This window comes from Neopelma chrysocephalum, unplaced genomic scaffold, assembly GCF_003984885.1.
Source record: "Neopelma chrysocephalum unplaced genomic scaffold, ASM398488v2 Primary Assembly neopelma1_82, whole genome shotgun sequence".
Lineage (NCBI taxonomy): Eukaryota > Metazoa > Chordata > Aves > Passeriformes > Pipridae > Neopelma > Neopelma chrysocephalum.
In genome coordinates, this window is record NW_020897744.1 from 4,960,660 (window position 1) to 4,978,406 (window position 17,747).

General features: G+C 40.3%; 1 protein-coding gene across 4 annotated transcripts in view; it reads right to left on the reverse strand.

Moving 5' to 3' along the window:
- Positions 1-17,747, reverse strand: part of ZZEF1 (zinc finger ZZ-type and EF-hand domain containing 1) — a 58,353-nt gene that overhangs the window by 21,713 nt on the left and 18,893 nt on the right. For 3 of the 4 annotated variants that reach the window (XR_003535466.1, XM_027690797.1, XM_027690796.1), the window contains exons 16-35: positions 17,027-17,160; positions 16,652-16,722; positions 16,100-16,214; positions 15,352-15,511; positions 14,266-14,387; positions 14,068-14,178; positions 13,256-13,422; positions 12,617-12,698; positions 11,808-12,009; positions 10,609-10,757; positions 9,847-10,087; positions 6,891-6,970; positions 5,960-6,053; positions 4,887-5,397; positions 4,111-4,275; positions 2,769-2,888; positions 1,786-1,947; positions 1,016-1,145; positions 635-773; positions 280-445 (exon numbers count right to left, since the gene is read on the reverse strand). Coding sequence is in view for 3 of the 4 variants with exons in the window: in XM_027690797.1 (XP_027546598.1) it covers positions 280-445; positions 635-773; positions 1,016-1,145; positions 1,786-1,947; positions 2,769-2,888; positions 4,111-4,275; positions 4,887-5,397; positions 5,960-6,053; positions 6,891-6,970; positions 9,847-10,087; positions 10,609-10,757; positions 11,808-12,009; positions 12,617-12,698; positions 13,256-13,422; positions 14,068-14,178; positions 14,266-14,387; positions 15,352-15,511; positions 16,100-16,214; positions 16,652-16,722; positions 17,027-17,160 (3,121 nt within the window). In the remaining variant the exon portion in view is untranslated. The remainder of the gene's footprint in view (positions 1-279; positions 446-634; positions 774-1,015; positions 1,146-1,785; positions 1,948-2,768; positions 2,889-4,110; positions 4,276-4,886; positions 5,398-5,959; positions 6,054-6,890; positions 6,971-9,846; positions 10,088-10,608; positions 10,758-11,807; positions 12,010-12,616; positions 12,699-13,255; positions 13,423-14,067; positions 14,179-14,265; positions 14,388-15,351; positions 15,512-16,099; positions 16,215-16,651; positions 16,723-17,026; positions 17,161-17,747) is intronic. The other variant, XM_027690798.1, reaches the window with a different exon arrangement.

The following is a 17,747-nucleotide window of genomic DNA, read 5'->3' on the forward strand; positions in this document are numbered from 1 at the left end:
AGGGCTGGTAACTCTCCTTCTGCAGCTTTCACAGCCATGGCCAGAAAAGAATTCCTACCAAGTTGCTTCAAAGGTTGAGGCAGGTTTTCAAACTACAGAGATTTTTGCTGAACTGGTCCTGTATTTGCCACATTTCCCCAAAGGACACCAAGGAAATGTTCTGACGTCAGGCACAGCCTTGCAGGAAGCCCCATGAGAAGGACTGATTGTACTTTGATGCTAATTATCTTTTTCTGCCAAGTGGGGGGGGGAGGGGGAAGAAAATGACATATTTAATACCTGTCAGAGTATTTCTTTGCGTGGTAGCACCCATAGCAAAGGTCAAAGTCATCACACACGTTGCAGTTCATTCTCCGACCTATGATAACTCCTTGGCAGTGATCACAGGCATATTCCATGTTAACCATTTCATGGTCATCCTCGTGGCCTTCAGGTTTAGCTCCACCTGTAAGGAAAGATTTCCCTGTAAAACCTCTTTGATGAAGGATCTTTCCTGATTCAGATTAGGAAAAGAAAAGTTCAGCATTTCTGAAGTACCTGAGAAAAAAGTGTTTGACTTTATTTCATGTATAATTCAGAAGACACTATTTTGCCTTCGAGCTCAGGTTCTGAGGGGTTATTTACTGACTCTTACCCAGGAAGCAGGTTTTACACAGGTCCATGTCGTTGCACTGCAGGCAGCGGTAGCGGTGCCACGGCGCGATTTCGTCACAGCCATCACAGGATATGTCCACGTTCAACAGGTCACAGTAACGGGCTACAAACATGTGCATCTAGAGCAAGACATGGACACAGCTTGCTTGAGTATTATTTTCTGACTTTGAGAAAGCCTGTTTTAGAAAGCAGAGCATTCCCCCTGCTAAAAATGGATGGGGATCTTTTAATCACTTTGTGAAAGTCTACAGGGAGCCAGAGATGCAACTCCTGAAAATTCAGTTTAAGCCAGATTCCTTTAGGCTTTTGAAGGTCTCCTATCTAACCCTTCTGCAGATAAATAAACAAAACATGAGGTCACCTTTCTCTGCTTGTCTGGGTCAGCTTGAGCTATCTTTTCATACCAGGTCTCAAACATTACATCCTGACATTCATCCATCCATTCACAGTTTTGCTTGTAGTCTGCAATTTCATCTTCTTCACTCCACTGACTAAAAGAAAAGCAAGCTTAAAATTAAGTTTGAATGCAATCAGGCTTCCCTTTAATAAAATTTTACCTTTTTTTTTTAAAAAACTACGTGCTATAACATGATAATAAAAACAGAATTGTGAGAACTCCCATTCACCTGGTTAATAAATGACCATATAGACAGCAGCTTCTTGCCTTTGTGACATGTTCTTAAATACATATGGAGATCAGAAAAATCAGAAAAATCTACACTTATAAAACTTTTGAAATGCTGGCAGATCAGATGAGACATTTAAAAGCTTTTTGGCCTTCACATTTGCCCATGTGTAAGAAGTACGACTAATACAAAACTGCAACATGAAGGTGTTAAAAACATTTATCAAGGGAAGAACCAGCATTATCTACCTCCTGCTACACTGCTAAACAAGTGAAGTGTTCCAGCAGCAATCAGGTTAAAGATAAAATTTTGATAAGTTTCTGCACTGGCAAGGCTGCAAAAGAATTCAAATACTTCAGTTAAGCCTTTGGATACTGGCCAAAATTATGCCACACTTGCTAATAGCAGTTTTACTGCTTGCTCCAGCACAACGTTCAGGAGCCTTTCTGGGTAAAATGGTATCAATATTTAGTACCATGTGAATGCTGCATCCTTCCTGACTCACCAAATGACACTGTCATGGATACTTATGTTCTCCTGTGATGTTGTCATGAGGAGATGGGGCAACTGAATCTCAACAAAGAAGGAAAGATCACTTGGCTCCCAGCTCATATCCAGGAGGTGAAGGAGAGCTGTCTGCACACAGGATAAAGCAGGAAGCAATGACCTAAATAAAAACAAAAGATAATAAAACATGATCTAAAGTTGAAATGGTGTTTGGGGAATAGGGCAGACACCTTTACACTGATTTTCAGGCTTTACCCTGCATTAAAATGAATAACTCAGGTTTATCAGTGTATTAGCTTACACAATTTAGAAGGCATAGACTATAGAATTTGAAATAAAGGTGGTGTCTTTATGGGTTCAGTTCAGATGGAGCTTATGCTATTGCCCCAGCATTAGCAAGAAGGTTTGTCTCTTCTCTGCAGTACATTTTGAAGGAATTTGTTCTCTTTGAAACCTTTGCCATTTTCAGTCAAAACTGAACAAAAGACTTGAGAGTTACTGGCAGAGAGACTGACATTATAGTCACAAAATTCTCATTTCTTTAGGACACACAGCTAGAAATCCCCAAAATTCTAACCAGAATGTTACAAAACATGAGTTTTAACATTAAAGCATGGTTGCAGAATTGCCATATTTATTGTGGCATCACTCTTGCCCAAGTATTCCACAATAAATTTGCTATTTCCAGTATTTTACTACTAAGCTTCAGAAACACATTGTGGAATTATAACTACAAAATGCAATGATTCAAGATTTTAACATTGATAAATTTATTGTGGTTTCCTGCATAGTAGTAATAACAAGCCAACTTGGCATTTTTGATCACAAGATCCTTATTTAGTTCTGTAAATAATGCAAAGTATAGTTTGATTAAGTCAAAATTAATTAAGGCATTAAACAACAAATAGCAAATGATAAGGGAAGAGGTGTGGGGGAACAGTGAATAAAAATCACAGAAATAAGGCAAGAATTGTACTGTACCTGTCATTAATAGCACTAAATCCCTTCACAGAATTAACCAGGAACAAAACAAGCTGATAGTAGGACTCCCGAATCTCTTTGTGTAGCTCAGCACCACAACCTTCCAAGTTTCCAAAGTAGCTGGAAATTAAAGAGTCAGTTTAGTAGCCTAGAATTCATTGTTATATTTTAGGTAGGATGGTTTGGAAAAATTTTACAAACAGGCTATTTTTAAACCCCTCCCCAAAACTGGGAAGAATGTTATGTTTTATTTAAAATGCAGTCTGGTAGTTTCAAACAAAAATAAAAGAATCCTGTACCAGAAATCAGAAGGAACTCATGGCACTAATGATGGAACATTCCTTCAAATTAAAAAGGTCCTTTACAAAAATCTAATCAAGACCTTAAAGGAAGTCAGTGCACTGCAAGATGACCATGGTGAGGTCCTGACAAGGGAGAGGCCAAGTGACAGAGTTGACACACCACAGAAATGAGACCTAAATTTATGAACCAGAGCAGCACAATATTGGCTCCTGATCTGAGATAGGGCTTTCTAGTTGTACACAAAATTTGGAAAAAAAAATAAATTCCAAATTGTCTTTCCTTACTTAGAACAACAACTGCACAACCATATAATTGATATGATCTCCTTTGGTTCTTTTCCCTGGGTGTGGGAGCATGTCCAGGAACTGGTGCCAAGCCAACAGCACTGCAGACCTTGGCTTGACATCCATCCCTTTGGCCTCTGGCACACGAGTGGAATATGCCACCCCACAACAAAACTGGTCTGGTACAGGTGTCACACCCAAAGTTATGACAATTCATGAAAAAGCAAATGTTACAGCGTGCACCAATCTTGGATGTCATCCTGTCAGATACTTTGTAAATCAAGAAGACACCTAAGTTCACAAAAATTATAAAGATGCAATGCTACCTAAGTAATTACAAGTTAAATTAGTTGGATCACTACAGGTTTCTCTTAGATGACAAAGAAACCAATCTAGAACCAGAGAGGAACTGTAACTACAGCAATAAGTGAAGACTTCAGTCTTTTTGAGTCTATTGTGATGCGGTTGGGACTGCAAAGATGTTTCTGGGTGACTCAAACACATGATATCTACTGGTATGAACAGCTGTGCAACCAAGTCCCACTTGAAAATAATAACTAATTTTCATTTTTTGAACTGAAGCACACAAGATATGCACAGCAGCCTGAAAACTAAACCTCAAGACGTATTTTTATTATCCACATGGATTGAAAAGCAATAACTTTCTGCTGTTTTCAATATACATGAACTGAGGGAGGACAAGGACTAAGACATATTAAATCACATGGCTGAGATTTATCCAAATAACGACTTACTTTGTGAAATCTTTCTGGCAGGCCAGAAGTTCCAGGAGGAAGAGCACACAGGGAGGGTGAAAGCAGTGTGGCTGCCCAAGAGAGTTGAGGCACTGGCGGATTGTCTTGAGCACTTCCATGATGCTCTGCCCTTGGGATTTTCTCAAAGCAAGAACCTTTAAAACACTAAGAGCAAAAAAAAAAACAACAAAACAAAACAATGAAAACTTCAAAATAAATAAATCACAATTCAAGAAGTGTTTGACTAATCACACAAGAGCTTTGTATCTAAATTTTCAGTTCTATTTCAGCAGTTGGGTGACTGACAGAGCTCCAAACAGAATCCAGCACTTCCTGCACCACCCCATGTTTTAGAGCCCCAAACAGACAAGATGAGAACAGGAAATCTCTCTTCTGATTAACATTTTCAGAATACCAGGTAACTTGAGATGCAACCACTCTCTGTGTGGTATCAAGGATTGGTAACAGCGATACACCACGTCTTTGCTGTTTGTAGATAAAACACAAAATGCCCCTGCAAATAAATCTCAGGAAGCAAGACAATAAATTGCCAAATAATTGTTTTTTACATTCTGTTCTACATGACAGAAGCAAATGAAATAGGACTCTCTGAGCCACTACCTGGTCATGAATAGTTGAAGTTTGATACCTAAGTCTGACAACTATTCATACATCAAATGTTTTTCAATACTGTCTTGATGCTAAAATAGGTTTTATTCCTCCTGCAGAGGTGTGAAGATGTATTTTATAATGGGCAACATTTTCAAATTGCTTACCTCTCATGTGAAAGGGACTGATCCTTTATAAAGTCTAATATGTTCTTCAAAATAGGGTATTTTTCCTTTACAGTAGGCACAGGTCTTGGCTCCTCCATGGATCTGAAGGACAGGAGCCTCAGCCTTCCCCGGCTCAGCTGAGACTTCCTTGTAGGGGTAGAAGGAGGTGAAGATACATCTTCTTGCTGGGAAACTGCATTTTCAACAGGTTTACTATGAAATGTAGGTGCTGTTTCTGTTGGGAGGGGCTCTGGAACTTGTTTAATCTTCAGCTCAGACTGTGATGTTTGGTCCCCCTCTTTTGGAACAGGGTGAGTTCCTGCACTGGGTGAATGTGCTGCCTGGAAGTCCGTGTCCACAACTGAACCTGTTCTTTGGCATCTATCACTGACAGGCTGCTGGGGGTCATCAATGTCTTGGGCTTCCAAACTGTCTGAAGCAGAATCTTTCGTCTTTGCTCTTACAGGCAAAAAGTTCAGTAACAAAAGGCTCTTCTGCATGCAGAGTTTTGCTGCAGCACAAAAACAGTAAGAGTTAAAACCATGACAATAGAACAGCAAACTTGCTGTCTTCTGCTAAGAAAGTGATTTATCTTATTTCTTCTGAGCCAAGACAGCCACAAAATACTGGTTTCCTCATTATATTGATCATGAAACACCATTAGTTGAGTAAGTTTATATTTCCAAATCTGAATAATCCCACTGAACCATATGAAGTACACAGTAGTTAATGAGAATACATTTTATTCTAATAACCATCAGCTGCTATTCTAACATCAGTTAACTGTGGTAAGAAGTATCTACAAAAATAGATGAACATAAGTTCAGAACCAGATGACCCAAGTGAGAGGTCACTCCCTGCAGAATTTCCTCACATTCTGTTTTCTGCAAAGAACAGCAGAGCACAATCTCTGACAGTCCATGCAACGTGCACTGGGTTATCTCTTAAAGTATTAAAAAGTAACTCCAGTCGCCAACTTACCTTTTGCAGCAAAAATAATGATTTAAAATTTACAAGGCAATGCTTTAGTAAACTCCCTGGAATGCTTATACATTTGGAAAGGCAACACTCACCAAGAGTTTCTGGGTTCACCTCACTTGCTTCCATGTTCTGCTTCTCCTCAGAATCATTTCCCCTCCCCATCAAGGATTTCTGCTTCATTTCCAACTGTAGACAGGATGTTAAAATAGTTAAAATATGATTCCCCTTGTGTATCTCTACAGCAGGCAGGATGAAGACTGTATTGCTCTAAAGGAATTTAACCTCAGGAGCAGATGACAGTGGTTACTAATCCCCACTGCAGTGCAAACCACCCAGAGTCTCCAAGAGCAGCACCTGAACTGTCAGAGCTGCTCCAGGTTTGTAGGCTGAGAGCATTCCCTGTCTTGTGACTGGATGTGCATCAGCACTCCTAGGAAAAAAAGGCTTCTCCTTTACCCCCACACTCAGGAAAAGATATATATCTATATATCTAGTCATGAGATAAGGTTCATGTCACCTCACTGGTGAGCTCTGTCAGATGCAATGGGTGAAGGCAATTAGTCATCCTGAAATGCATCTGCACTCACTGCAACTCCAGGATAACAAGCTGCCAGGAATTCTTAGGCAGGAAAGGGAGAAGCTCACAAAATACTAGAATGAAGTTTAAGACAGATTTCTTTTTATTCTATATCTCAAAAGAACTCCAACTGCAATGTAAGAATCTTCCTAATTAACAACAGACATTCTTATTGAAAAATAACACAAATTTAACTGATTGAGTCAAATTCAGCCCTAAATACACATGATGGCACATCTGGGGCAGAGGGAAGGTGGGGAGGGGAGTGTAAAACTACATTTAAACATTTAAGTTCAAAGCTTAGAAGTAAATATATGTTCTTCCTAAGTGAAAACAGTTGACTTAGAATCACTGAAGGAAAAGATTGTTCCACCCTACTCCTTAACATTGCATTGTAAAATATTAAGGTAAATGACATTCATAGATATCCCCCTGAGTGATCTTACCATCCATATTCTAATGGAATCAGCCAGGGAATATACTTGTGCAAACTCATCACTCAAAGGCACCTTGCCTCCACTGTTGACTGGAAATGAGAGAAAGAAGAGTCCTGTTTATTTACAGCTCCGTTTTTATACAACTACTTAACTAAAATTATGCTACAGCTCTCCCCTCATCTCTTAGTCAATGCTTGGAATTATGCCTGTAAGAAAAACAGGGAATAAAACCTGCCAGCTTTCATATGTCTTAAATACATAAACTGCACCTTGACAGAGTTATTTACAAAGTTAAATTACGAGTATCTTCCTCATCTCTTCCCAAAACTGATGCCTGAAGTCATGGAAAATAAAAACCTCTCCCTATACACACAAATATCACTGATGCAAGCAGAAACCAGAATAATCAAGAAATGCTTAGTACTAACTTAAAGCTCTATAGATGTATTTGTTTCCTTTATTGCTTTATGCTTTACTGAATTTCTGGAATGGACCTTCAAGATCAATTTACAAAAATTAAAGACCTGCCAAAACAGTGTCCATGCAAACTGGCCCGACAACGACTATGGAGAAAAAGACATTCCTACTCAGTTTTCTTTTTGCATTTCCCCCTTTTTTATTTTTTATTTCCTTTCTTCTTTTCAGGGTGACTTGTCCCTATGTCACATGGCACAGGGGAAGAGGGGCCTGAAATTGCTCTGCCCCAGCACAACCTGACATAACAGTGGGATGGATTTCTCAAGCACTCACTAATAATTTCCTGTGCTACCCCAGTTTTCAATCTCACTCAGAAAATTAGCTCAATTGTCAGACATAGACAAGATGACTATGATGTAGTGGTTTGAGCCAGGTTTTCCCCCTGAAACTAAGAAAAGTGGTAACCCCCAGGGGGTGGTGACCCTTGGGGCTTGACCCAATCAATGCTCCTGCAAAATATAAACATATCTCTGGAGACCGGAAGAGAAGCAGTAGTACTTGTTGTGGGAAGAAGAGGTGGCCATGTTGTGGTGAGCCACGAGGAGAAGGGGCTCCGGCCCCTTGGGGGCCTTTGCCCCCCCAGCCCCCGGTTGGGGGCTGCAGGGACTCGGAACAGTGTCAGACTGGCCTGAGTGCCTGTGGCTAGGAGCTGGGGGAGTTTTCTCCCCTGTAAGCAGAAGTGGGAGACGCTGGGAGCAGCGACGGAGCAGCAGCAGAACAGCAGTGTCCGAAGAGCAGTGGCAAAGAGCCAATTGATAAGAACCAGGAGAAGCAGCAGATGCCGGTATGCAACTGAAGCAGACACAGAGTTGTCTGAGGAAACAAAAAGAGCCAGCAGCAGAAAGCAGGACAAGAGACCCGAGCCAGCAGCAGGAAGAGAGTTTCGGAGGGTAAGAACTGGACAAACCAAAACCCCCAAACTCACTAGAGACCCCTCTGAGAAAGAGGAGGGGGTGGTGGACTGAGTGGAGTCCTAAAGTGCAGTATGCACTACAGAGAGGAGCTAAGAAGCTCCGGCCTCCTGAGAGCTCAGCCAGGATGGCCAAAGGAATGTGTGTGGAGGGGGTGACCTTGGGTTTCCCCCCCCCTCCTTGCTGCAGCTTCAGAGAAGCTGGCAGCCATCTTTGAGGCAGAGCATGGGAGCTCTGCACAGGGGCTTGATTTCCCCTGAAGATACCAGACTGTCACGAAGACCCCCGTGCTTCGTGATATGACCGTGGTGGAACGACCTTGTCTGGGGTTACGTAGTCCACGGAAAGACCCCCGTTTGAAGACGGAGGGCCGAGGGGCTTGGAGACCCCCTCGTGTGTGCTGGCAGAGAGCCAGCAACTGCTTCTGCTGCCTGGAAGAGAAGAAGAAAGCCTGCTGCCTAGAGAGAGACCTGTTGCTCAGAGACTGGAAGGGGTCTTTTCTTCTTCTTCTCTCCTGGACTTTTATTTGGAGGGAGAAGAGATTTGGCCCACTGTAAATATTATTGTCATGGTAGAGGTAGATATAGAGTTAAGATTGTTTGTAATGTATTATAGTATTTATTCACGTGTATAGTCTTTGTAATATATTCCTTCCCCCCATATTGAGTCTCGTGTTTTTGTCTGGAAAACCCATCTCACACGGGGTTGAGATGTGGGTGGGGGGCTAGGAATCAAAATTGGATTTTGGGCCTGCTCAAACCATGACACACATTAGTCATCAAGTCAGTCTCTGGGTCAGTCATTTTTAGTCATAACTTTATAGTTCAGAAAAATAGCTCAATCATTCTATGACCTTATGAACATGTAAATTGTTTAGTGTCAAAATTATGACAGAAAGTGAAAGCCTAAAATGAAACCCTCCAAAACCAAGTAACATCTTATTATCTGATACTTCAAATAATCCAAATACTTCCAATAAACTTAAGGGAAGGATGATCTAAGTTAAAAAGTTGCTCATTTTACCTCCTGAACAGTTGTAATACAATGGATATTATACAAGTTAAAAGCAAAACATTGCCTTTTATTTAAAAAGAAAATTTAAATAAGCATTTTGAGGATGCCAAGGTTAGTTTCCACAGTATATTTTGGGAGGTAATTCACACCTCCTCCAACCCCAGCAGTTAATAACATATATAAGTTGTTGGATTTTTAGAAGAGATAAAAGGAGAGTGGAAAATGATCCAAGAACCTCTATAACTGGGAGCCTCCCTGTTCTGAATTAAAGCCCCAGACGACATCACTACTCTCTTTATGTATAGCTTCATAGGATTAGTGGCTTCTGGTGGTTATTAATATTTTGCCAGTGCTCCAAAGACAAAAGTATATATTAATAAAAAATAAACACTCTAGAGAGAAGGTTTATCCAGTCTACCTAAGCGATACCTTGACACAGAACATCTTTTTTAAAACTGGCCCCGTTAAACTGATTTTTAAAGGTTATGAACTGAGCTGTAAGAGAGCCTTTTACAAACTTTTAAGTCTTCATTATTAAGATAATCTAATAATATTAGAGTTACCATATTTTTGAAGCTTCTCAAATAAATCTGGAGTGAGATACACCAAAGCAGCAAATGTTGAGTTCACAGCTTGATCAATAGTAGAACCAGCAACTATATCTGTCTTTGGGGTCTGTTTTTTACATGCCTGTGTGAGTCCTTTGAAAAGTTCAGATTTTTGCCCACTGAAGTCCTGGGCAGGATCTGATTTTGCAAAGTCGATAAGAAAGTTACGGCCGACGTCGTGGGGAGAGCTCCGAGCCTGCAAAGGGTGGCAGAAAACATGGATTTTAATATTATTAATAATACATTAATATCATCTGAAAAACTGTTGCAGCTCCTTTGGTATAATTAAGTCAACTTGCAGCTTATCCAGCGCAGTTGAACAAACTGATCTAATGAAAGACGTCCCTGCACAAGGTGGGCAGTGAATTAGATGATCTTTGAAGGTCCCTCCAAACCATTTTATAGAATCATAGAATAGAATCACAGACTGCTTTGAGTTGGAAGGGGCCTTAAAGCTCATCCCTGCCATGGGCAGGGTCACCTTCCACTAGACCAGGTTGCTCCGAGCCCCATCCAGCCTGGCTGGATTTATTAGTTTCCATTTTCATAGAATCAAGGGCTCAGAACAGTTCCTTCCCTCCTTGCTATTTGAATTAAACAGCACAAGTGATGACACAGCAGCACAACCTTAAGGGCATATGAACTCCATAAATCCAAACAAGCCTGGGTGATGCCCAGGGATTCCATGCCAGTGGAACAAAAGCAGGGTGCAAGTACCTCTTTTTTCTCTTGGTGCTTGGTACTGCTCTGCCTGGCTCCCGGGGCTGCCTCAGGACACATCTGATGCCTGAACACAGGTTTCCACAGAGGGGAATTAAGAACTGATGTTACTTTCAAAGGAGGCAAGTCTGCTTCACTACCTAGTTCTGCAAGAAAATCAAAACAGACGTTTCAGTTACTGAAGATTTTTCTTCAGTTTTACAGCTTAATGAAAATAATAAATGTTAAACATCCAATAGGGGGAAAAAACCCCAAAAAGTTAATGGCAGTAGACTAAACAAGTAATTTAACAATGTTCTCTGTTTCTTCAACATGGTACAGAAAAGTGATGTATCTTTCTTTAATGGCAGCATCAATATCTTATCTTATGGTGACAATGTTACATTATGGAGGGACTTCAAATAAAACATTTTTGCTGTTCTTATAACTATAGAAATTCCCCAATTTGCAAGAGAGTTTAAAAGCTTTTTCTCTTACTAAAGACATAATAATTTGCTATATGTAGGCATGCTTATATTAAGAAAGGAATAAAATATTCTATAAGAACATTTCAATTAGTTCCCTAAATTCACAGGTAAGTAGCTGCCTAATTCTACAAATACTGACCACCTGATGGCAGCAAGACCTCTTTAACCTTGTTAAATTTATCCAAAGTGGTGAATGGATTTGATTTAGGAAGCTAGATTGAAGTGTTCTGGTTGTGAAGTTAAGGAACGAGCAACTTATTTATTTACTTCATATTTTACTTATCTTCACTGGCCCAAATCCTAAGTGAACTTAACCACTGGAATTAACCAAACTTAATTTGTGAATTCAAATTTTGATCAATATGAAACGTGTAACTTTTAAAAATCACTTGTGTTCTATGCTGTGTATTTTTTTCAGTTTGCTGGCTGCATATTCACACCCCCCCAGTGTGGGGTGGGTCACAGCACTAGGGAACAATTTTAAAAGGGAAAAAAAGAACATATTACTCCATAAATAAATAAAAGGGAAAAAAAGAACACATTACTCCATAAATATAACTCAGCTTAGTGTGTTTACTCCCAGGTGTCCACGCCTTTCACGGACTTGCAACGCGGCAAGTTGAGAGAAACACAAAAGGAACTTGGTTTTCACGGGGGGTTCTACACAGAACGTCCCTGTATTTCCTCTCTGGGTGGATCCCAACTGCTGGAGCCCTGGGAGGCACTCACCTCGTTGGGATTTCAGGGCCATGCTTCGGGAAGCCAAGCGCCCCATCAGCCGGGATACAAGAAGCTGTAAATCCAAGCCCCAAGACACGGCGACGTCGGGGAGCCCGTAAGCAGTGACGGAAAACTTGTAGCCCCACTCATTATTACTGCTGTCAGAGTGAAAGAGAAACTGCAGCCGTGGGCCAGCCTTAAAGGTCACTTTCTACAGAGCAACAAAACAGTCATTTTGCCAAATGTACATGACAGGAGAACGTTTCAGGGTAATGAATTCCCTTCAGCAACTCTGGGGTTTTCAGTACTATGTGCTGTCCGTAACAGATCTAATTTCCCCCACCACCTCGATGACAAACCCACAATGCTAAGCAGGGAAAATTTCTATTCAATAGCTTAATGAGACATTTTATAGATGACTGAGCTTTAGAGCCACAAAACAAGAGAGCAGCGTCCCATTTGAGTAGGTCTCACTTCCCCACAGGAAGGGCCACGCTTGTCTCATGATGTAAAACTTGTGAGGGCAGAGTAAGTTTTACCCCTGTAGTTACTGACAGTTAAACATGATTATTCCTTTTAATTTTTACTGACTGCCCTTTTGATAACAGCAGCAAAGAGGGATTCTTTACTCATTCACTCCTTTTCTTTGCAGCATTTCAGACTTTCTTCCTCACCTCCTGCCCTCCCACCTCTAAGAGGGAATAAACACACCCCCACACAAAATCCCACATCCTTTTAGACAGTAGGTTTCCACAGGAATCATAAGGATTTCCTAAGACTGGATATATCACTTGGTTCAGAATTTTAAAGGTGCTCACCTTAGGCCACTTCTCAGTGCCAACCTTTGTATCGTAACGAGTTTTTGCCCCTCTGGCATCAGTAAACTCCAGGTAATCATACCTGTGAAAATTGCAATTCATTACTTCCTAATTTACTTCTTTAGTTTTGGGGGGGAAACGTTTGCTTTGGGATTTTCACAAGTGCTGCATCTCAGTGCACCATGTCACATCTCTCTGCACCACACCTTCTGCTAAGGAATTTGTTCCATGTTTCAGTGCAGAAGTCCCAGCAGAAGCTGTTTTCTGCAGCATTTTCCCAACCCTTCAGCAAGAGGTGCCAAATCTAACATCTGGCAAACACCTTAAATAAGCAGTGGCCTGATATGTTACCAAGAGAAGCCAAGCCAATAGTTTTGCCTAAAGAGGGCAAAATAAACACCACAAGCACAAACTGTGGTGGTTACAAAACACATCAAGGCCAAAGGAAGCAAAATTCCTACGAACAGCACAGTACATTTGCCAGGAGAAGTGGCTTTCAGCACGAGGTCAGTCAAAACACACATTGTGTATTACCCTGGACAAGGAAATCAAAATGGCACATTTGGAGTGCACATTGAAACATGAATTGCCCCTCTGCAAAGAGATACTGGAATCTAACCCAGCACAAGATTAAATTACCTCCTTTCAGTTTCACATTTTTCATCAAATTCCACCTCAAAGTAAGTTGCCCCATGGCACAGGAAGACTGAGACCTCATGGCAATTATTCTCATAGTTATGAGGTGATTCCATAGTCCACGTTCTCAACACCACAGGCTGCTCCTGCTGCCAGCTTTCCATTTCCATCTGCCCAACAAAAATGCATTCTCAGATTTAAAGGATTTTAAAAATATTACCTAACTAGATTTTTATGTCCATATTTGCAAGTTGCCAGATGTACATACAAATGGCATTGAAAAGGCTACAGCGCTGATTTATACTGAAACTAGTTCTAAAGACATCCTTGATAATCACAGTAAGGAAGCACTTCTAAAGCAAATTCCAGTCTACTGCAGGAGGAGACAGTCTCACCCAGAAGTGACTACAAGTCTCCAACGATGACAAAAAGGAGTCTGGGTGACTAATGCAGATTTAAACATCTACACTACAGACATGCAGACTTTGTTTGCATCACCACAAGCGATGAAGCTAAAAATATTAAGCACAAGCTATTTTTAATTTATTTTCCTCTTCACCCTCAGAATCCCTCCTTCCCATCTACCTTCTAGGCTGCTCATTCCACTTGGACTTTGTGATCCCTTTGCTCATCTTCCACATCATACAGATGTATTTCTAGTTCTTCACTCAACATTTCATTACACATCCCACGTTCTTAGAAGCTTTTCAGCTCTGTTCCAATGCTCACCAACACAATCACCCCAGTTTTCTATGTCTTTCTTGCAATTTTGCTTTTGTTTCACTGTGTTTAACAGTGCCTGTGTCTTCAGTTACCTTATGAGGTTCACTACAAAGGCTTTTCAGTGGTTCTATCAAAGTGCTGAATCCCTGTAGCAGAGTACAGTGTGGAATGTCTAAAGTGCAAAAATCCAACAGGAAGATGACCTAGGAGAAAACACAGATCTCATGAAAATGCCCAAAAAACACAGCCATGCCACCCAGAAAGAGGACAAAATCCCCCTGCTCACTTACCAGCTGACGAGTTGCCATGGCAAAGACAGAGTTACTGATTTTTTCTACTATAGTTTTGCCACTATATTGTGATAGAAGTGACTGCAAAATCGTTCTGATGTTTGACAGGAACTGGCCCACATCTAAAGAGGAAAAAAAAAACCCCTTAAGAGCCACCTCAAGGATTTGCTCCCACAACTCACTTTATCAAACATGAAATGCATGTGATGTGCACAAGGACAAAGCAGGAAAGGACCTGCTGCCCCAAGGCAGTGACACCCAACAGTTCAGAGAAGTTTTCTGTGATATTTCTATTGAGGAAACAAGTCATGCTTGTCAATGATAACACAGAAAAGATGAGTGATGAGTAATTTAATCAAACACTCCAAGATTGTTTCAACAACCTCAGTGTATCCAGTAGCCTCCCTGAACAGTTATTAAGCAACAAGTGAGGGTAGGAATTTTTTAGCTTTAGCCTTACTCCATTTTTAAATGTTTATTTAAACTGATTTATATACAAATATCTTATTTATACACAAACTTATTTATATACAAATAACTTATTTATATACAAATAACATTAAGTAATTTTATATAAAATTACACCTCTGTTAAGTACTTGACCCAATTAACTATTCAATACTTAGCTGCTGCATTAAAAAAAACTAATCCCCCTCAAAAAAAAGAACAAAACCCCTTAGAAGTGTCCAGCTTCTTAAGCAAGTTCCTTTCTTCTTGCTATCCCAAATATCTAGCAAAATATATATTATAAACCCAGGAGTTTATCCAAATAAGGGACACTTAAACTAAAACATTCAAATAAAAGTCTGTAACTATTTGTAGTTCGGGGTTTTTTTTCAGTATTTGACCCCCAAAACTCCCTGAAATGCTTTCTGGAGATTCTCCTGAGGTGAGATTACAGCTAAAACTCCAGGTTGCTCAATGTGCCTACAAATTACTTCCTAGAGAGATTAGAAGTGCTATGACAGATATGAGTGTGCCTCAGGCAACCTCTGGTGATCCCTCATTATACTGCAATTTGCAAAATCACACTTTGAAGTCCTGTATTGCACCACAATTAATTCTGCATTCAACCCTAGCACTTACAGTTTTTAAGTATTTCTACTGCAAGATCCTTGGCTGAATTATCAGTGCCCTTGAGCTGCAGGTAGCACCAGGAGAGGAGGCTGCCCTGAACAGACCAGAATAAGGAAGCCAAGACTGTGCCACTCTCTTGCTGTGCAACATCCAGCATCATCATTTCACACTGAAAAATAAAGAAGAGCATTGAGGAATGTAATGCAGCCTCTTCTGCTGCAGAATGACACACAATATGTAGCTGTGTGTCAACTGTGATGGACATTCTCATCCCACTCACCCCAGAAAAAAAGATGAAATGCAAATGACAGGCAGTTTGTAACATGAAGCAACTGATGGGGTTTGTTTTGATATATCCCAATTTTAAACAGGAACAGCCACATATGAGTCACCCAACGTTCTCAGCACATTTTTTCTCCATATGTAAATGGCCCTCCTCCATTTCCACCTCCCTCAGTGACATGGCCAATTCTATCCTCTCAAAATGGGATGATTCCTTCTGTATCCGAGTGTCTCCCCATGGAAAAATACCACATCTTATACATTACCTACTCCACTATTACGAAATGTTAATGTTTAAAGGAAAACACTTCAGAGCTGGTTGGAAAACCTAATCCTACCAATGCACAGCCAGGAATAGCTGCATCCAGAAGGAGAGGAGAGCTGGTTCCTTGGCACCCATCTCAGGCAGGCAGCTTGTGTTTGAATGCATACAAAATCCATGACAAAGAAGCAGGAGCAGTGAAAAGACAGTTACCTCTCGTGCTGCCACAAGCAGAAGGGTGTCCATGACTGACAACACCTCACTTATGTCAAAATTTGCAGAAACTCCTTTCTCTGGTAATAATAAGAGTCCACCAGGATCTTGATCACTACAAGACAAAGATCTTCTTTACTAACCAACCACAAGGAGTTCCAAACCACAAATTCAGCTATTCTTCTGTGACAAATCTGTAGAGATCCTACTGTATAATTACTTGGAAAAATCAAAAGTTTGTGTTCTGATGACTCCAGATGGATTAAATCATTAACAACCATCACCATGGGCAAACAATTACTTAAAAACCTGGAAGACAGTCTTGGAGAAGCCTAAGAGCAATACAAGGTGATTTCAGCACCAGCCTTGGCCAATGTTTTATACAGTAATTCAGTTAATAAACATACTGAGGAGTAGCAGTATCTCCTTTCTACAGCAAAATCCCTTGAATATTATTTTCCAAGGGAGTATCATATCTAAAAAGGATTAAATACAAACTTAGGAACAGATGTGGGGTATCAGACAAATATTTCCAGTTTCAGGACCCCTTACCTGAAGTGGGTACACAAGGATCTGAAGGCAAGATGTACAGATTGCTTATGTTCTTGCTCTGTGATGTTTTTCTAGAAAAGGAAAAAGATTTATTTTTATGATATGTTCTGTTTCCCTCCCCTGTGAGAAAGAATTCTAATTTCTGCCTTCTACTATTCATTTTTGGTAAGAAAGGCAGGGTTAGCTCCTCTATCTTTGGATAAGCTGCAGAGAAAGAGAAAGGGGAAAGGGTAAAAAGAGGTAAAGAAAAAAAATAAGGTTTTTACTTGAATGGGACAAAGTTTGCATTATTTGACAACAACAACTCAGATTTGTCCTCTTTTCTGCACAAAGCAAGCAGGTTCTAAACAATCCATCTCTCATGTAATGATTTACCATCATGGTGAAGAGCTGGTGTCTCCTGGTCTGCCTGTCTGGGAAAAACACTGCAGCTCCACTGAGTAGGGTGTTCTTAACTTCCTTCTTTAGCATTTTCATTGGCATGGAGTTACTGTCCCCCATATCCACCACTGCTCAGACAAGAAGAAAACAAAATTACAAGTTCTAATTAATACTAATATATTAGAGGCATAACTGAATTCAATATGTTAAGACTACACAGCTTCAAGTCCTTGCAATCCCATTATATCCACAGAAAAGGAGGGGAAACTTTTTAACTTCTAGCAAGAAAGATTTGTCTAAGAATACATTTATTCACTGAGTAAATTAGTTCTAGGAACATCATGACTTGAAAACCATCAAAGCTAATAAAGTTTCTAAGATGTGACAGATTCCATATGAACTGCTTTTTCTCCAGCTCACTTTGCATGAGACTATTCAAAATACACTTGAATAAAGAATGTGCCACCCTCCTTCCAACGAAATCTAATGTGTAATTCCCATTCTCTTCACTGGCTCCAGAACCTTCCTGTAAACCTTACAGACTCCTTGTGAGCTCATTTATATTTATATGAAATTTCAGAAATAAATGCATCCCTGTAACATTAAAGGGTCACATTCCCTGCTGGTTCAAGCAGGAGTTTTCTATTGCAGCTGTTTCCAGGCCACACATTGTCAGAAAAATCTATGAAACCTTTTATTTGTGTCAAGGAAAGTT